Source organism: Halichoeres trimaculatus, unplaced genomic scaffold (assembly GCF_033239565.1).
Source record: "Halichoeres trimaculatus isolate MK-OKI-2021-1 unplaced genomic scaffold, fHalTri1.1 fHalTri1_scaffold_15, whole genome shotgun sequence".
In the NCBI taxonomy this organism is placed as follows: Eukaryota; Metazoa; Chordata; class Actinopteri; order Labriformes; family Labridae; genus Halichoeres; species Halichoeres trimaculatus.
Genome location: NW_027437193.1, coordinates 17,214,463 through 17,232,984, shown reverse-complemented (window position 1 = coordinate 17,232,984; position 18,522 = coordinate 17,214,463). Strand labels below are relative to the sequence as shown.

Below are 18,522 nucleotides of genomic sequence, written 5' to 3'. Positions count from 1 at the left end.
CGGGGTGGAAGCAAGTCACAGAGTTTGGGAGCAGAGCAACTGAAAGCTCTGCTCCCCATGGTGCTGAGATGGGCAGAGGGCACAGAGAGGTGGAGAGAGGGGCAAGACCTGAGAGAGCAGGATGGGGTGGCAATATGGAGGAGATCAGACAGGTACAGCATGGCGAGGTTGTGTGTAGCCTTAAATGTGTACAGAAGGATTCTGAAGGTGATTCTGAATTTAACCGAGAGCCAGTGAAGCTGATGAAGTACAGGGGTGGTAGAGTGAGGGGTTAGAGAGGGACAGAGATGATTGATAGAAATATGCAGACCGGGTTATGTTATTGATATGAGAGTTGAAAGAAAGAGTGCTGTCGAGGATGACGACCGGCTTCTTAACCTGAGGGGAGGGGCATACTGTGGAGCTGTCTTTGGTGAGAGATGAACTGTTTCCTCTAGATAAGGTGGATTTAGTACCGACCAGAAGGAGTTCAGTTTTATCACTTTTGAGTCTGACAAAGTTTGAGGTGAACCAGGCTTTGATCTCAGAAAAGCAGAGTGTGAGGGAGGAAGGTGGGAGAGTGGAGTCAGGATTACTGGAAAGACAGAGCTGGGTGTCATCCGCAAAGCAGTGAAAAAGAATCCCAAATTCATGGAAGACAATGCCAAGTGGAAGGAGGTAGATGATAAAGAGTAGGGGTCTCAGGACAGAGCCCTGGGGCACACCTGAAGTAACGGAGGAAGACTGTGAAGAGAAGGATTTCAGTTTGAAGTAAAGTTGGAGTAAATCCTGCTAACTGAAGCAGAGCTGGAGACAGCATCTTTAACAGCTAAGTCACAGCAGGTCTGTCTCTGCTCTGTTACGGTACCGGATCTGGAAGGTTTCTATTCAAGTCAATGTATTGTTCCAAGTGTGTCTGCTCTGGCAGGGTCGGAGCCCCCCTGGACCAGATACACAAGAGTTCTGTTTTTGCCACAACATCAATTTGTTAAGAGCAAAACAAGCCAGACAGGAAATCAGGCTCTGAAACCATGTTAAAAAACCTGTGGCCATCAAATTATTAAAAACCTGTCGACATCAGATCGGATTTCACTTTACTATAACAACAAATAATATGAGCAAAACCAGGTCAACACCAGATTTGGGGTTTTACACACAAACATAAATGAAAAATGTATCTTAATTGGGGTGGTAAGTGTGAGAACATCTTGAGCTGCGTTTCCACCAAGCAGTACGAGTCGGTTCAGTACGGTTCAGTACGGTTTGGGACAGTAAAGTCTCATCCCGTTTGCGTTTCCACAGCAGACTGTGCCCTCTCGTGGTGGGCGGCGTGTAAGCCGCATGCCGGAAGCCACAGCTGGCAAACATTAGCGCGACGCCGTAGCAGCTTACCCCGCGATTAAATCCAACAAAGAAGAAAACGCGACACAGTAAACAAAGAGCACGGATGGAGGACATGCAGCATTTCGTCCTCTCTGTGATTTTCATGTAACTCTCTGTTACAAAGTGCAATCAAGCTTCGTTTAAGAGAAGTCTGTGAGCCGCAAGGAGAAATGCAGCCGCTGTCGGGGTGAGTGAGGATTCTTTTGACCAATCAACCGTCTGCAGTGTTGTTGCTCCACCTCCCGAGAGCGGATCGGTTCAGTCTGGCACCCATACGAAAGGGTCCCAAAAAAGTGGGACGGCTCGTCTCGGTTTTTAGGGATCCATCCCGGGATGAGTCTGTGGAAACGCCGCTAAAAGCGCACCGTACCGAGACGAACCGACCCGGACTGCTTGGTGGAAACGCGGCTTTGGTCTCCTTTTTTACTTTTTTTTTTCTCTTCTATCGAATACGTATAGGGTTGATCCATAGACTTCATAAAACATGGACGTAGTCTACACAATGTCACCTGTCTGTTCCTGGTACTGTGAAATGACGCCAATCTGTGGACACAGCCACATTTGTTATGATGCCAGCTTCGAGCTTCCTTTCTGACAGCTATAGGGTGCCCGTCAGTCACATGAGCTGAGCTGAGCTGTGTCTCTGATTGTGCAAACCTAATGTCTTCTAAACCAGGTAGGCCAATAGTGAAATCAGCATTTTTTTTAACCAGGCTGTAAATATGCTTTTTAATGCCGTAAAAGTCTGTTTTTTTGGCTTGGTGCGTACGTGACCTCCAGTCTTTTTGCAGCCATCCTCAAGCGGATTCTCAATGAACAGTAACTCCTAGCACTGCTTCATTTTTTTTCTAAACCGGATGTTGTCCTTTTGGTTGTTTGTGTGAAACAAATGTTGAAAAGGTGAAATTTTACACCAACAGAGGCAACAGACCTTTTGGCTCTGTAAATCCCGAACTTTTGATGTTAAAGGGACTGTGAGAGTTTCTAACTGATCTTGAAAAGGTGTCATTTCTAGCGCCAAAAAGGGTTTTAGCTCAACACTATTTCCCAGCCTTCCAGTTGGGCCTGACAGGACTGGATTGATTTACGGCAGGTCAAAGTTTTTCTCTGCTAAAAACAAAATTTTGGGGGGATTTATCTTGTAGTAATGGTGGACACAGGAGCTGGACTGGTAAAAAGAAAAAGACTGAAGAGCCGAAGAAAGCTAAACAGAAGAGTATTATAGTGTGAGATACAACACAGGTCAAACTGTTTGTGATAATGTCCATTCCAACCTAAGTGAAGCAGTTATTCTGCAGCGGTCTGTTCAAATTTGAGAGTCTATCAATAAAATGAAGAGTGAGGTTGAGTTTACTCTGCTTGGTGAGGTTGAAGTTGGCAGATCAGCACTGGGAAGACATGACCAGGACTCACTGATGTCACATGTTACAGACATGTCCTAGAGCACCAGACTAACACCAGTGCTACATCTAGATGGCTACAAAACAAACTAAATACAAACTGAGTTTACAAATTTTGTTGTCACGTTTCAAGTAATAGGGTTACTTCACTGCTAAAACTGCCTAATACATCACCTTGTCACTCAGTACCCTGTAAAAAGTTGCCTAAACAAAGAACAAAGTGTTAAAAAGAGGATCTGCTCTTGGTTCATTAGCTTCAAAACAAACACAACTTTGAGTCACATTCTAATTACAGTGTGGTACAAGTGTTCATGGGCAAGAGGGTCTTTATCTTGGGAATACGTTAGGTTTATAGTCATCACAGCCCCTCAAAGGTTATGTCTGAATCATGATCACAAGCTTCAGAGTAAAAAAAAAAGGCAGAAATAATCAAAACGGTTGTCTTGAATATTTGTTTATTTCTAAAAGAAAAGGTGATGCCGTCGGTGTGCTGTAAAATTTTACAAAACCAACCAGGTACAGTAGTCTGTCTAACCGGGAATTCAGTATTAATTTCAGTCTGTTGTTTTATGGCTGTTAAAAATTACTTAGAGAGGCTTCAAATCAGGTCAAGTCAAATTTATCCATAAAGCATTTTCTCAAAAAACAAGTCACATGGATCAAAGTGCTACACAAACAAAGATTGACAGAATTATGGATTATTGATTTAGTGACATATAGCAGGGCTGTTAACAAGAAAAATAAAACACTGGTTTATTTTCCTCATTTTCATAAAAACAGAAGAAGTGATAGCAGCAGCAAACAGCACAAACATCAGCTCCTGACACTGAACACACAAACTGCAGTCTGGGACAGGTACAGCTTAAAGGGTCAAAGAACAAGCTAAAGTTTCCTTATGTCAAACCTAGCTTCTTTACAAACTTGTTTTTAGAGCACATTTGTAAACCCAAGTAATCTACTCTGCCCATTTTCCAAGTGCATTGGCCCTCAGGTCAAAATCCCCTGTTTGTGCAACCTTTGACTCATCATTGAGTCCAATTTCACACGCCAGATGAGTCATGGCATTAATCCATTCAAGCTCAGCAACCTGAAGCAGCCATGGCTTCAGGTTCGTCATGTATCTTCTAAAGGCTTCTTGTGTGCTGTTGTCAGATCTTTGAATTAGGGCTTTGAATTCCTTGTCGGCTGTCTCTAGATCACAGTTCAAATTGAAGATGAAAACAGTTGGCGATCTTTCCTTGGAATAGACCAACTCATCAATTGAGGCATTTTTGAGGCGGAGGAGGTGAATCTTCAAATTGCTTCCAAACCATTTTCCAAGAACCACATTCAATAATGGGACGTCTTCCTGGATCGCAAACATTTCTTTTTCCTCCAAGTTTTCCAAGGACCGGTCATGATCTGTGAACAGTTTGATGTACCTTTAAAACAGAAAATCAATCTGGTGAGCTGACATGACAGTGCACACTTTTTGCAATGACAGAGTGATTCTTAAAGCTAGCCCCATCAGTGGCAGCTGACTTGTGGAAGTTGCAGTATATTGAAAATGGATGTAATTCTTTATGTAAAAAGTTCAAAAAAAAAAAGTTGAGGTTTAATTTCTATGCTGATGACACAATTTCATTCAGTTTATTATCTTCCTGCTGATTTTGATGCTGCCTAGATGATTCTTTGAAAACTAAGAGTGGTTCTAAATGCCAACAAGACTAAGATGATCAACTTCTTAAGGTCTAAGATGATAGTGAAAGACGGCTGCCAGATTTTTACTTTAACCAAAGGGGTAATTGAATATGTCCCAATTATTAAATACCTGGGTTTTCACCTGGATGAAAAACTCTTCCATGCATCATATCCAAAACCCAATAAACAAACTGGGTGTGAAGCTGGGTTTCCTTTACGGAAAAAAGCTGTTTCTCATTATTGAAAGAAAAAAAAAAAAGGAGGAACCTTTTTTATCTCATGGTGATTATGGTGATATTCTCTATATGCACACACCTCAGCCTCAGAAAAGGCTGGACTCAGTTTACCATGCTGCTTTGTGCTATGTCTCTGGTGTAAGATACCACAAATATCACCATGTCATGTTTGAAATAGGAATTGTGTCCTCTGAACAAAACAGGAGAAAGGTGCACATGCATATCTTTCCTTAAAAAGGCCATTCTAAGTGATCTGCTGTCTTTTGTTTCCACTCTTTTCTGATTCCTAAAGTATTCGTCTGCTAGTCGTTCCTTGGACTCACTCTGTGCTTTCAGTTATTTTGCTCCCTCTTCCTGATTTGAGCTACAAGGTCACACAAAAGTGGATTATTTTGTTAATTTGGATTATTTTAAAACGAGGATTAAGGATTATCCTATCAGCGTTCGACCCCCAGTTGAACGCTGATATTTTATTTACAGATGTTATAGTTACTTGTCATAGTCCGTTTTGAGAATATAATAGAATAGAACACTTCTGTATTGTCCAACAAAGTGGAAAATTGACTTTGGATCATCCGCACAAGAGACAGAAAGCTCTAAAATACAAGAAATGTCATACATTTAAAAATATATAGGACGCAATATAAAAGTAGAGGTAAAACAATATCCAGTTCTATAAATGAAGTACAGTAATTTTTGTGGATTTGTCACTTAGTTGTATTTAAAATGATGGTAGCGTTTGGTATGAAAGACTTTTTAAAAAAAAAAAAACCTTTGGCCTCTACAGCGCCTCCTAGATGTCAGAGGCTCAAACTGACAGGAGCTGTCTGCCAGGATTCTCTGGGCTTTCCTCCTCCTCCTGTCAGTGTAAGTGTCAGCCAGAGGCCTCTGGGGTTGTCCCACAATTTTGCCAGCCAGTTTTACTAATATGTATTTCTTATCCATGTGAAAATTCCTATGCTGTTGACTTGGCCAGGACTCCCATTTAAAAGAGATTTTGTCTCTCATCAGGTACATGTCTTTTCATTGGGCTCATCTTAAAACAAGGTTGAAATAATACATTTAATTAGTGCTCATTAAATGTATAGCCCCAAGGTTTTAAGGAACCCTTACTGACTGGCTGTTGTGCTCCTCATAAATCCCACCTCCTTCAAGTTAACAAATGAAATGATGGTCTCAAATATTTCATGATTTCAGTTACTTCTTTCCATGATAAGGTTAAGATATCATTGACTATTTGATTTTTAAAAGATGTATAATTTAATGATTAGATATACAGGCTTTTTGGACCTTATGTCTGGCACAGCAGAGTGGATGAGGAATGGTGAAAGAATACGTGACAGACACCAAAACAAGAGTAAGTGAACCTTCTGAAGCCGTGAGTATTTGCTACAAATCACAAGAATCTTTTTTTCCTGATGACTGACACATAAAACATCAAATCCTGTTGTTTCCCCTTTAACCTTTTTGTGTTTGGTATAGTGTCTGAGTGTTTTGAAAGGGGTCATTTAATTATAATGTGTCATAATTTGGTCAGTAACTACCTGGCACAGCCCTGGTTGTAGAGTTCCTCTGTCTAACCATATCTCAATAGAAAAAGTTGTACGTCTTTTTATGTATTGTTGTCCAATGTCAATTATGAGATATGTTAAATTAACAGTTTAATATATAAGGAGCACCTACCTCTCTGCCTCCTCTCTCATCCTGGTGGGGTTGTTTGCTATGTGGGGAACCAGCCTCAGGTACTCGCTGACTGTATGGACATGGGGTGGGTAGTAACCTCTCGGATCTTTAAAAAATAGGCCAGGAATTGGTCCAGAGTCCGACACACGCTCTCCCTTTACCTGTTGAGCAACAGTGTTAAACAACACAGCCAGGGACAGGGCCACTACGCCCACTCCTCCATAGCTGACCCTGCCCTCCCTGCCAAAAGTGCTCCTCAGGGTCCGGGTGAAGTCCTCCAGCTGTTTGGGGTTAAGAGAGGACTGCACAGCCATGTAGTGGTCGCTCAAGTGATGAGAAGAGTTGATAGACAGCATGTTGGTAAAGAGAGGGTTGGAGGTGTAGTCTGGAAAAGGGCAGACATCTCGAGCAATGGATGAAAGGTGGGAGATGTTATCAGCAGGACAAAAAGTGTTCCCCATCCTAATGTGAGTTTGTGAGTCAAAGATTTGACTTTAAAAAAAAAAATCAAAGGTTAAAAATTGAAGCTGCTCAGCTCTTCTTATGCTCTCCGTGTCCTTGTGGCATGCTGTCGGTGGACATCCAAAATAAATCCACATTGGGATCATGACGTCACATCTGAAATAAATAATTCACCTGCCTCCCCAGCATGAGCCTGTGTATGAGTCACTGTCTTAGTGTCATTCTGGGAAACACCCGGCCTTTTCATGATTTACTGAAAACTGTGACAGAGAAATTAAGCAAATAAAAAAAAACTAAGCTTAAAAAACCCTTTCAGATCAATACGTGCTTTTACATCTCCTATATGTGTTGCTTATTTCCAGCTCAGTATACCAACCTGATCAAGTAGTAAAATTTAGCAGCATCCTTGTGGTGAAAGTTTTAAAGTCTGTGGCATTTCTGACATATCTTTGGATGATGATGATGACTATGTGCTATTTTCAGTTTATTTCCAAGACGCAAGCCCTCCTTTTCTTGGAGCTTGTGGAGCTTCTCGATGTACTGCCATCTTATCTGCCGGCCATCTTCTCTCACCAAAACTTGAACTGTGGAAAAGATGTTGCGAAGAAGCTTGAGCATATGGCTTGGATCCAAGAGAACATGGACTTTTTGAATGGGATCCTCAGGATGGAAAAAGAAGGATCTCATGTCCATGAGATCCACCCTTGAATATGCAAATACCGACAGGGCTCCGTTCCCCAATATCAATGTCAAAATTAGTCGTAAGAACCCCCCTTCCCAGTGTGTGCCAGTGGTGAAATAATTTATTCAGATTGGAATTGTGTTTTGAACCAGGCTTTTAATATGCTAATTTATGCTCTGAAAATGGCCTTTTTTTGGCTTGGTGTGTACATTTCCGGTACTTCCGGAGCCAGCCTCATGCGGACACTTGACGAACAGCAGAATTTTAGCACTTCTGCATTGTTTCATATTTTCAGACCGGAGGTTGCCGCTTGGCTAAAACCTGCTGTTTTTTAAGGGTCCGCTTGAGGCTGGCTCTGGAAGTACCGGATGTCACAAACACACCAAGCCAAGAGAAGCTGTTTTCACAGCAGAAATTAACCTTGTTTACAAATTGGCTCAAAGAACGTCCTATCTCAATCACTAATTCCACTATCAGCACACACTGTACAGGGGGTGAATTTTTTTCTAACTCAGCAGTTTTGTGGATATTCAGATCCCAAGCTTGCCAAATCAGAGACACAGCTCAGCTCACGTGACTGACAGGCGCCCTATAGCTATACTCAAAGGCCCCCTCACTTCCAGTATATCCGTGACAGCCGCTTTGCTTCAAAAATCTGTTTCAGAAACAGACAGGTGACGTCAGGGAGACTCGTCTGTTAATTATACAGTCTACGGTAGAAATGCGGATGTCACACTCCGCTTTGCGCATACAACAGTGCAACAGTGCTGCAATGATTGTCCCAGATTACCATGTTGTGCTTGTGCTGCTCAATCTGCTAAAGCTTCTGACTGTCTTTCAACAAAATGTGCATCTGTTGCACCACTTATGTAATTAGCTTTCACCAATACAACAAATGGTTGGCCAACTTTACTTTGGTGAACATCTACCAAAAGCCACTTCTTGGACAAGACATCTGTAGTGCCAGCTACAGGCCTGGCATGCTTACTACAGCGTTTTCAGTCCCTCAGTGTTTCTGTGTAAACGCAGATTTATTTATTATCTGCATTTTTTGTGTTTTGGGGTGAAAACAGGCGTGTAAACAGGGCTTTAGCCATGAATCCTTTGTGTTTCTTAATGTATGTAAAAAAAAAAAAAAAAAATATATATATATATATATATATATATATATATATATATATATATATATATATATATATATTTTTTTTTTTTTTTTTTTTTTTACTGTATTTACATGTAAATAGGTCTTTAAACCCTGTCTGCTCACTGTAAAAACACTCCTCTGAACCCACTGATTTTAGCACTTTGCTAAAGCACTCTTTCACTTTATAAACCTTCATGATGGTCATTTTTTGGCTTGGTAAAAAATACCAGAAGTCAATGTGGTGTGCCTGAATACTTCCACTTTTAGAGGCTATACAACAAAGAAAACAAAGACAAGTTATACGTTATATAAGAAGACATTAGATGTGAGGTACATATATCAGGCTTATTTTTTTGAATTGTGTAAACTGAAGAAATATTTTAGAATGTTTCTTGCAAAATACTTATTAATTGACTGACATGCAGATAGAGGAAGCACAAGTGAGTGTCAAGTGACAGCTAGAAACACACAGCTTATGCCCTGTGGGTCAGATAAAAACACATAATGTGCAGTAAAAACCGATTTTACCCGATTTCATCATTTCTGTTTTGTTTGAATGTGGCAATATTTGCCTTTTGGACAACCAGAACCAAGACATTTGTGTCAGTGCATAACCTTACCGTGTGACTAATGCTTAGGCCAATCATGCAGCCATCAGTGGACACAAGACCAAGTTGAAGACAGCTATGTTGACTCAACAATTCATGGGCTGGCTGTATGATCAAAGTTTACAAATGTTCTGACCTTTTATTTTAAGGCTGATGACTGCAGTTCTGACCTTTAGCTAATACAAAAAGAGTTAAAATAAAATAACAGCACAAATATAAAAATTCATTAAAATCTCAGAATGTATTTACTTCATTTAATGAGTAGATTAATATGAGGATAAAACTTTGAAAGAGCGAAGTATAATGAAGTTCTTACAACAGACCCAGTGTAAGAAAGGGGATTTGGAGTCTCAAGGGTCACCTGCTACATCAGCATGTACTAAGAAGAGGGTCTCTTGTCTCAAGGTTAATCTTTTACATGACTTATCAATATGTAACTCCACACCACCATATACTCTGCATTTCTTACAGCTGATGGTTGCAGGGGCTACCATTTAGGTCACAATTATGCCATCTTGTTTGTTGCACTGTATACATACCCTGTAAACCTGAATAAAGTTTAGAGAGACGGAGGACTGAACCAAGCACTCGTTTGCTGTCTCCTTTCTTTCTTCCTTCCATCAAAGATTTGGGCTTGGGCACATATAACAGCTCAGTACTCTTAGCATGAATAAAGGTGCTTCGAGACTGCTGAGCTGAAATGAGACGGTCTGGTATACGGAGCATTTACTGCGTGTCGCTCTGGATGTCACGCAGTGCTGCCCTCATCTTTCAGTGTTAAATTACACACATCACATACATTCAGTATGGCAAGCTTTTCAAATACAAGTAAACCTAAAGCTTACATTTCAAACAAGATGTTTTTTTTTTAATTTGTTCATTATTTTACATTGATAAAGTATAAAAAGTGTTTTTCCTCTGTATCTTACTTACAAAGAGACCAAATAACACATTTTCCTGCATTAAAACAAAATCCTCAACCTTTTCAAGGAATAAAACCACAGCTGTTGACAGGAATCCCTCACAACTAAACCAGGAGTCCCTCTGGAGTTCCGCCGTGTCCATCATCTTTGGCATTGACACGCAATGAATCTTGGAATATGCCAGGCTTAAGGTCCATTTATGCTCAACTTTAAACATGGATCCGGATGCAGCCTTCTGCCTGTGTCCTCAAAACAGAAGAGCTCACCTCACAGGTCAGTCCCAGGCTAAAGTTTCCAAAAATGTGCTGGCTGATGCAGATCTGACGAAGTTCCTCCAGGAAGATACACTGCATTTTCTGATCCCTGACATTTAAAGAAGATACCCTTTCAATGTCAAGTTGGCACAAAAATACATGTGCATATCTGCCGCAAGCACCAGCTCAGAATGGACGATAACATTGCCACTCCATAGAGATCCTGCCTGAAGCCACACAAGGTCCCTTGCTTGTAATCTTCCAAATTAAAATAGCTACAGATTTGCATATGGCCTTTTAAAACATCTGTTTGTATGGAAGTGATTCTGTTGCTTCTCTGCATTTTTTCGTTTGAAAGGGTCCTAACTGAGTTGGTACTGTTACCTGTTAAGGAATGTACAACTATCTCTGTGCCTAACTGTTCAGTATTGGGAGAAAACGAGAGGAGAGGTTGTTGATAAACGAATATAGATCCGCTTTCCTCTTCATACCCCAACCCTGGCTCCACGCCTGAAAGACGATGGACGTGCATCGTCATGGAAACGACCGTAGAAACCGCGTAGCTGAACAACATGGCGGAGGCCGAACCAGCCAACGCTCGAGGGTCATTTCGCTATAGTACATGAAGCCGTATTTATTGCTTTGAAAGTAGAAGAAGTGTGTTTAGTAGTATTGTAGCAAAAGATATTATGATATTCAGATATATAAATATTTCGATCAAAGACGTGCGATACTCCACAATAGAAAGGTCCAGGTTGTTGAGCTTGCCTTTGAAAGAGACTTGACCTGCAGATCTACCACGGAGTGGGAGGACGCTGTCCTCAGAAGATTTAGGTGCAACACTCGCCGGCTCCAGCTGTTTTAAAGGTATTTCTATCTTTAGCTCACTACTTTTGTTTGGGTTCGTGTTTTTTTGATTATTGAATGGTGTTTGATGTTCACTCTAATCTTGTTGCGCTAAAGGCGCATGGGTTGTGTACTCACCAGAGGGAGAGAAAAGAGAGGGAGGGACGTGCTTTCGCTGTGGTACAGTGCCTTGTATATGTGAATTACAACTTAACACAATGGTTATGAATTCAGTTATGAACAAGAATTTGTGCCCCCCTGAATCTGTCATAATGCCCCCTGTTTAATTTTGTCTGACGCCGACTCTAGGTTAGCACACTGCTAAGCTGCAAAGCTAAGTAACCCTGACTCGTCAGACAACAGTAGCCACAACTCAACTGCCATAATTAATAACATCACAACTACAGTATATTTTGGCAGATTAGACAATAAGATGAATTCCCGACGGCTGTTTCTGTTATGTGAAGCACCACAAAGCTAATCTTGCTCACCTGTCCAGCAGAAAGACGGCGACATCCGCGTATGTTTTCAGCTCTGTTAAATCACGTAGTTCCCTCCACCGTCGGAAAGCCACACCAATGTTGACCCCGGTCTTTCCTCTCTTATGGTCATAGACCTTCTTTTTCATTTTATGCTCTTCTGACCTTGTTTTTTATTTTATTTTATTTTATTTTTTGCTGTTTTTCAGCCATTGCTACTGTTGGTATCGCACTGCTTTCTTACGCTAGCTGCGTACGCTATGCAACATATCCTGTCTGATCTGTACATGAGTATGATCCGCCCCCTGGGTGTGTGGGGGTGTACCCTATTTTGGTGGCTAGGTCCGAGCCACAGTATTTACCAGCTGAAATTCAGAGCCAAGGCTGTGTATGAAAACCGGACTTTTTTCAACATGCTGTCAGTGATATCGTGTGGATGGAGAGGAGAAATACGGCGATTTTGAAAAATAGGGCAGATTAGACGATCGCTGACTACACCTTAAATTGAAGTGCACTTTTGTTTGTTGAGACTTGATAAGCCATTTTATTTATTGTTATAGTTGAGTGGTTTTATATTTCAGTGTTTTTTTTCCTCAGCAAAGTCAGGGTCTGTTTAATTGTTGTTGGTTGTGATTTTTATTCAAGTGCAGTTTTATTCCATTTTGTTGTCGTTGTTAATTGGGCCGACAGAGATTACCACAGGATTCAACCACAGCACCATGCAAAATAAGCAGTGGCTAATGTGAAACAAACAAACAAACAAAAAAGGATGCTACAAAGTTATAATGGATTAAATTATGGTTTATTTCCTAAATAATATGACTCGATCCAATATGGGAGGTTATGAAAATGCTCTGCACAAACTGATGTGTAACGTAAAAATGATGATGCATTTTGAGACACATTCATTTGACAAGTCCAGAAAATCTCTTAAAACAAGATATTAAAGGATTAAAATACCGTCTGAAATTTCTGTAAAGAGTGGAACAAAATTTGCCCATAGGGTAGATTAGTATTTACAGATGAAGTTAATTGAATTTAGACATAATTCTTTTGTAGGCATCATTTTGTCTTTCAGCACCTAGGAATAAGACTTTTTTTCCCCCCGAATGTCGAGGAAATATTGCTCCTTAAGTCTAATTAGACACTTATTACTTAAAATGAGACATACATACTATCTTGAATATTAGCTTTAGCAATGTATGCATCAGATCAGATCAGGTCATCTGATAGGAACAAAATCAAACCCCTTGCTATCCAGTCCTTGGTTACCTCATTATTCTGGGCATTTTGAAAACAAAACAAACAAAAAACTAGAGAAACCTAAACCTGTATCTAAAATGAAAATATTTCAACTCTCACATCAGTTTCATCTTCATCTTGATTTTTCTCTACTCCTCTGTATTTGTGATCCTTCTGACATGAATGGTGTACGATGTACAAATTGTCTCAAATCGTCAATTTATGGGTCACAGCAGTAATTTATTCAACCCATTTTCCTAGCATATTGGCCTTCAGGTCAAAATCTTCTCTTTGAGCTCTCAGTAGATCAAAATCATTTTCATTTATAAAGTTATTTATAGGGCTGCGTAAAACATCAAGCCACATCAGACCAGCAGTGTGGTGCAACCTTGTTTGTGGTATGTCCTCTGTGTAACACCGTTTAAAAATTTCATGTGTTAAATTGGATTTGCGAACTTCATCTAAGAAATCTTGGCTGGCGCTGTCTGGATCACAGTTGAAATTGAAGAGGACAGTCTGTTCAGGTGGAGAAAGGCGTTTCTTTCTGGCCTTACTGATGTGAGCACCATCAGAGTCAGCTACACACCCTTGAGGGTTTTTCAGCCCGTGACCAGGATTAACCATCTCAGGATCAGGTGTAGACTTTCTGATACAGCAAAAGTGGAAGCGCAGACTACTCAGAAATATCTGCCATACCGTCCTGTTTATCCCTGCTATGCTGTCTTTGCTGTGTCTCCATTCTGCGTCTCTTCTCAGCAGCTTGATGTACCTTTAAACACACATTCATATAGAAACATAGGAAAATAGAAAACTCAAAATGTACGAACAGAATACTGAAAATACATTCAATAATGTCAATCCTGACACAAAAAATACATGAATAAAAATCTAAAAATTAAGTTATAAGCTTAAATATTTTCCTTTGAAAAAACAATGTCCTTATATACACTCTGTACTTACCTCTTTGTTTCCTCTCTCATCCTGGTGGCGTTGTTTGCAATGTGGGGAACCAGCCTCAGATACTTGCTCATCTTGAAGGCCTCTGGTGGGTAACTACTCAGATCCTTTGAGAATAAACCCGGGATTGGCCCCAATTCTGGCACCCACTGTGTCAAACAGCACAGCCAGGGACAGCGCCACCACCCCCACTCCTCCATAGCTGACCCTGCCCTCCCTGCCAAAAGTGCTTCTCAGGCTCTGAGTGAAGTCCTCCAGCTGTTTGGGGCTCAGAGAGGACTGCACAGCCCTGTAGTAGTCGCTCAGGTGATGTGAAGAGTTGATGGTCAGCATGTTGAAGAACACAGGATTCGGGGTGTAGTCTGGAAAAGGGCAGACATGCCAAGCAACGGAGGCCAGGAGAGTGACATCCTGAGGTGGACACTGCAAGTTCCCCACTGTGACAAAGATTTGACCATAAGACAGTTCTGTTTAGCTGCTTCTTTCGGTGTGCGGCTGTTTGTGCTCTTAACTTGCTCTGTCTGGTACTTTTGTCATCTTACCAAAGCTTACTGGCGTGCATTCGCTGATGTATGCATAACCTTGCTGCTGTCCTTATCAGCGTTAGGTAATCATGATCAAAGTTTATTTTCTGTGACAAAAAGAACACTAGCACACTTTTTTATTTCTGCATTTGTTTGCATACACAGTTTTTCACCCTTTTCCCCTCAAACTCATTTTTTAAGGAACTTACAAAGAGTACATTAACATTACCAGCCAGACACTACAGACACTTTCAAAATTCACGTCTTCTTGTCCGTCTCTTTTAGAATCACATAGGTATGGACGCCACCACATAGATATTCTGAGTAAAGTTCACTGAAGTTTCTGTTTTATCCAGAAGGAGGCAGCAGATCCTTATCGTAGAGATCCAGCAAACTCTTTCTATAAAACTAACACTATGATTAAAAATCAATCAAGGTACCAAAGTGTTATATAAAATTTATGTGCCCACACTCACCATAAATAGTTGTTTAAAACTTTAGACCTTATACAGAAATGATAATTAATGGAAATGAGGGCTGTGATATGTTATTTTTATTATCAGATAAGGCTCACCAAGCCAAAAGTTTGTCTAACACCAATGTAACAAATGAAAAAAAGAGTAGGCTTTTCATTTCAAATTACAGCACGTCATAAAAGTTACAAACAGTATATCATCTTTTGAGTTTTTTCAACTTCTGTTCTTCACAGTCTCCTGTAGATTACTGCTGCAGGTGACCCACTGCTTTGAGCCTGCTTCACTTAGTAATGATATTACTTTATCTGAGTATCATCATGTGATTTTTTTTTTATTTTTTTATTTGAACCTTTAAACTGCTGGACCCAATCTGCTTTAGTTATTGTTATTAAACCTCATGTATTATCATCATCACAGCTGTTGATGTAAATACAGACTGGTCAATCCATTGTCATACTGCCTTTTCAGGTCATATCACACACACTTAAACACTATTGTTGATATTGTAGCTATTAGCCTTCTAATGTTCTTGTTGTAATAAAACGAGGCATGATAATATAGACTCTATTGATTGCCCTGCAGGGTAAATTTAAATTTTTTCAACTGCTCAAAGTAAAACAAAGGGAACAAAAAGATAAGAAAAAAATGAAGTATTGAATAAAATAAAAATCAACTCTTGTATTGTGACCATGTGGTCATGCTGGTTTAAATGCCTTCTGTCATCTTACACCACTTTTTGTGTGGCATATTCACACCATATTCATATGGCAATTAAAGATGTTGCTATGTAAGATGTCCAGCAGTATAAACACAATCAGTTTATACAGTCACACACCACCAACTACACTTCATGAGTCTGGTCCAGCTCAAAAGTCTCTGCCTGTTCAAAACAGCTGCATAGCAGGCCTGCCCACTTCTTGCCTCGGTCCAGCAGATCAAGCTGCTTTTTTTTTTTCAAAAAATCTTTTATCATTATAATTCTAAAAATCTTTGTTTCAGCCCTGCAGCCACCATGCCTATACCCCCGCAAGAATACATGGAGGGGAATCTATAGGCCTACTGTAATGCTAAACGCTATTGCGCTATTTATGAAATTAATTGTGTGGTCTGTCCATGTTTATTCAGGTCCTGCTGCAGGTTAATTCCTGGCTACACATCAGTCAAAAAAACACTTTCCTCATCAGAACTCGTAGGCATCTGGTCTTTAAATTCATCTACAAGTCAGGGTCTTGGAGGGCGACACTCTCTACTTTCAAGAGCAGGCTTCAAACTTTCCTCTTTGATAAAGTTTTTAGATACAGATATACAGATAGAGCTGGCTCAGGTCTGAACTACCCATCCATTTACTTTCACTTATCCTGTTCAGGGTTGCAGGTGACTGGGGGCTTACACAGACAAACCCCAAATTTAGAATCACCTATCAACCTGATGAGCATGATTTTGGACACCAGAGAGAACCCAAGAATGCACAAGAAGAACATGCAAACTCCACATGGAAAAGCCCACCTTGGATTCAAACTGGAGACCTTCTTGCTATGAGGTAACACTGCTAGCCACAGCGCCACTGAGCTGCTCAGGTTTGAACCAGTTCTTAGTTACGCAGCTATAGGTTTAAACTGATGAGTCTAGGTCTGCTCAAGATCTCTGTCTGTTAAAGGAGTTTGTTCTTACCACTAAATGTTAGAAAAGCCCCTCCTCATTTTGGGTTAAGATGAGATCAGACTCTTATCTTGTCTTTATGCTGGGTCTTTGTTAATAATGAAACATGGTCTGCCTTCCTAATGTTTTTGTAGTATCTTCACCATTTTCCGTCAATAATTTTTCAATCTGCATGTTTCTTTCTCATTAATGTTAGCATTCTTGATACATCCCCTGGGCCTCCATGGAAATTAAATGGATCTTTACTGTGGTATTTAAACCACAAACTGCATTTTGACCTGGGTGTGTTAGAGCAGAAGAGAAAGAAAGAGAGAGCATAAAGGACACACAGGAACCAAAGTTTCACAGATATTCTAGTGTATGTGGAGACAGATGAATCACTGCTTTGTGGTTATGTTGTAGGGGGATACTGGCCACCCTACAGCTGCTGTTTCATCCTTAGTAAAGAAACCTGATGTGATCCAAGAGCAGGCCTCAGAAAAATCTATATGATAGCCACATGCAGATGCCCATAAATTAAACATTTGACCAATTTGTGCATCAGTATATGCACATAGAATTATCTTTAAAAACCATTGTGCTGATTTTGTAATAGGACTGTACTGGAGGATAAAAAAAGAGAGGAAATTAAATGACAACTTGGAAAAACTGTGTTCTTTATTTCATTGTGCAGCCTTCTGTGGCCTCAGAGACCCCCGCTCATGCAGACTGGGGGCTTTTTTCCTGCTACCTTTGACTGTTTTCCTGTTACACAACAAACCTGCAAAGAGTAAGCAAAATGCGTAATTTTTGCAACTGGAGTGGGCTGCTCTCATAACATCCACAAGTTTACCCTCACGTCACTTCTAGTGCGATCAGATGCCTCCTCAAATAGATCAGCCAGGAGTTCCAACAGATCCCTGCCGGCCTTAGGTGTGTGTGTGTGTGTCAGAGAGAGAGGAAAGGAGAGTGTGTGTCAGCTGGGGGTGCAGTACAGGAAAGAAAGAGGGTTTGTGGAGGCGTGGCTCTAAGGGTTGCGCGTTGCTAAGCGCAAATTTGGCATATAAGCGCAAAATGAGCAGCGATCCCATGCAGCCAGTAGCGCACAGAGCAAGCTGAGGAATTCAGCAGGTACCTATAGGCATTTCTGAGCTCTCTGTCTTTAAGGGTGGATGTACTGCCTGAAAAAGGACCGGCTGCACTCATTCTGTGTGATGGATGGATTTAAAGGCGCTCTGGATAAGAGAACTGTCAACCTGAAATAATCTGAAGAGCACCTGGCACTTGGATTATTGCACCTGGGAGGTATTTTTGATAAATTTGGCTGATTTTAAAGGTAAAATCTGATTACCCTTTCTGTTTAATTAATAGGATGTGATTTGATCTTGTTTTAAACATACAATCTTCATTTCTTATGAAAGAATCCTGATGTTCTCATTCATTGGAACTGGGGTTTTTTTTGATAAAAAAAATATGAATCTATTTCTTTCTTTCTTCATTTATCTTTCTTCCTTGGTGCTTAAATAAGAAAAACAATCCAGCTCAGACTTCATATATTTATGTAATAAATTCTAGTGTTGGAGATCTGCCTTCAGTACATGTTAGCACACACAGTCAGTAAGTGACGCATGCGCAATAAATCTAGTACTTTTCTAACACAACGTGTGAAATTCAGTTTACACTGGTCCCTCTGTGTGTAGGGATGCAGTGACCTGCAGATGCACTCGGACTGCTGAGAGCTGTATTGGCTTTAGTGTTTGAAGGGAAGTCCTCTATAATTACAGCATTATTAAAGAGAGACAGAGGATGGATTCAAGGTGCCTTCAGGTCCTCATGGAGGTCCTTCAGAGTAGAGTTTGCTGTGAGATGTGCACTGATGAAATGACATGAACTTGTAGAGTTTATATTTTTTTCTTTATTTTTTAA

At 40.5% G+C, this 18,522-nt stretch overlaps 2 protein-coding genes across 5 annotated transcripts in view; one reads left to right on the top strand and one right to left on the bottom strand.

Moving 5' to 3' along the window:
* Positions 1 to 3,249: 3,249 nt before the first annotated feature.
* On the bottom strand, positions 3,250 to 11,986 carry LOC141804529 (uncharacterized). Of its 2 annotated transcripts, XR_012599639.1 has the most exons (3): positions 11,772 to 11,986; positions 6,362 to 6,522; positions 3,250 to 4,183 (listed from the first exon to the last, which is right to left on the bottom strand). XR_012599639.1 is itself a non-coding variant. In XM_074688993.1 (2 exons), the coding sequence occupies exons 1-2, from the start codon at positions 6,715 to 6,717 to the stop codon at positions 3,718 to 3,720; spliced, it is 822 nt and encodes a 273-aa protein (XP_074545094.1). In that variant the 5' UTR covers positions 6,718 to 6,816; the 3' UTR covers positions 3,250 to 3,717. The 2 variants fall into 2 exon arrangements, 1 of the variants encoding a protein (XP_074545094.1); XM_074688993.1 differs by lacking the exon at positions 11,772 to 11,986 and having other exon boundaries at positions 6,362 to 6,816.
* LOC141804528 (cysteine-rich secretory protein LCCL domain-containing 1-like) overlaps positions 11,138 to 18,522 on the top strand; it is a 21,900-nt gene continuing 14,515 nt past the window's right edge. Inside the window, exons 1-3 of one of the 3 annotated variants that reach the window (XM_074688990.1) lie at positions 11,138 to 11,301; positions 16,325 to 16,498; positions 17,764 to 17,932. The gene's annotated coding sequence lies outside the window, so the exon portion shown is untranslated. Of the gene's footprint in view, positions 11,302 to 16,324; positions 16,499 to 17,551; positions 17,933 to 18,522 lie in introns of those variants that run through there. The other 2 variants (XM_074688992.1, XM_074688991.1) reach the window with 2 other exon arrangements.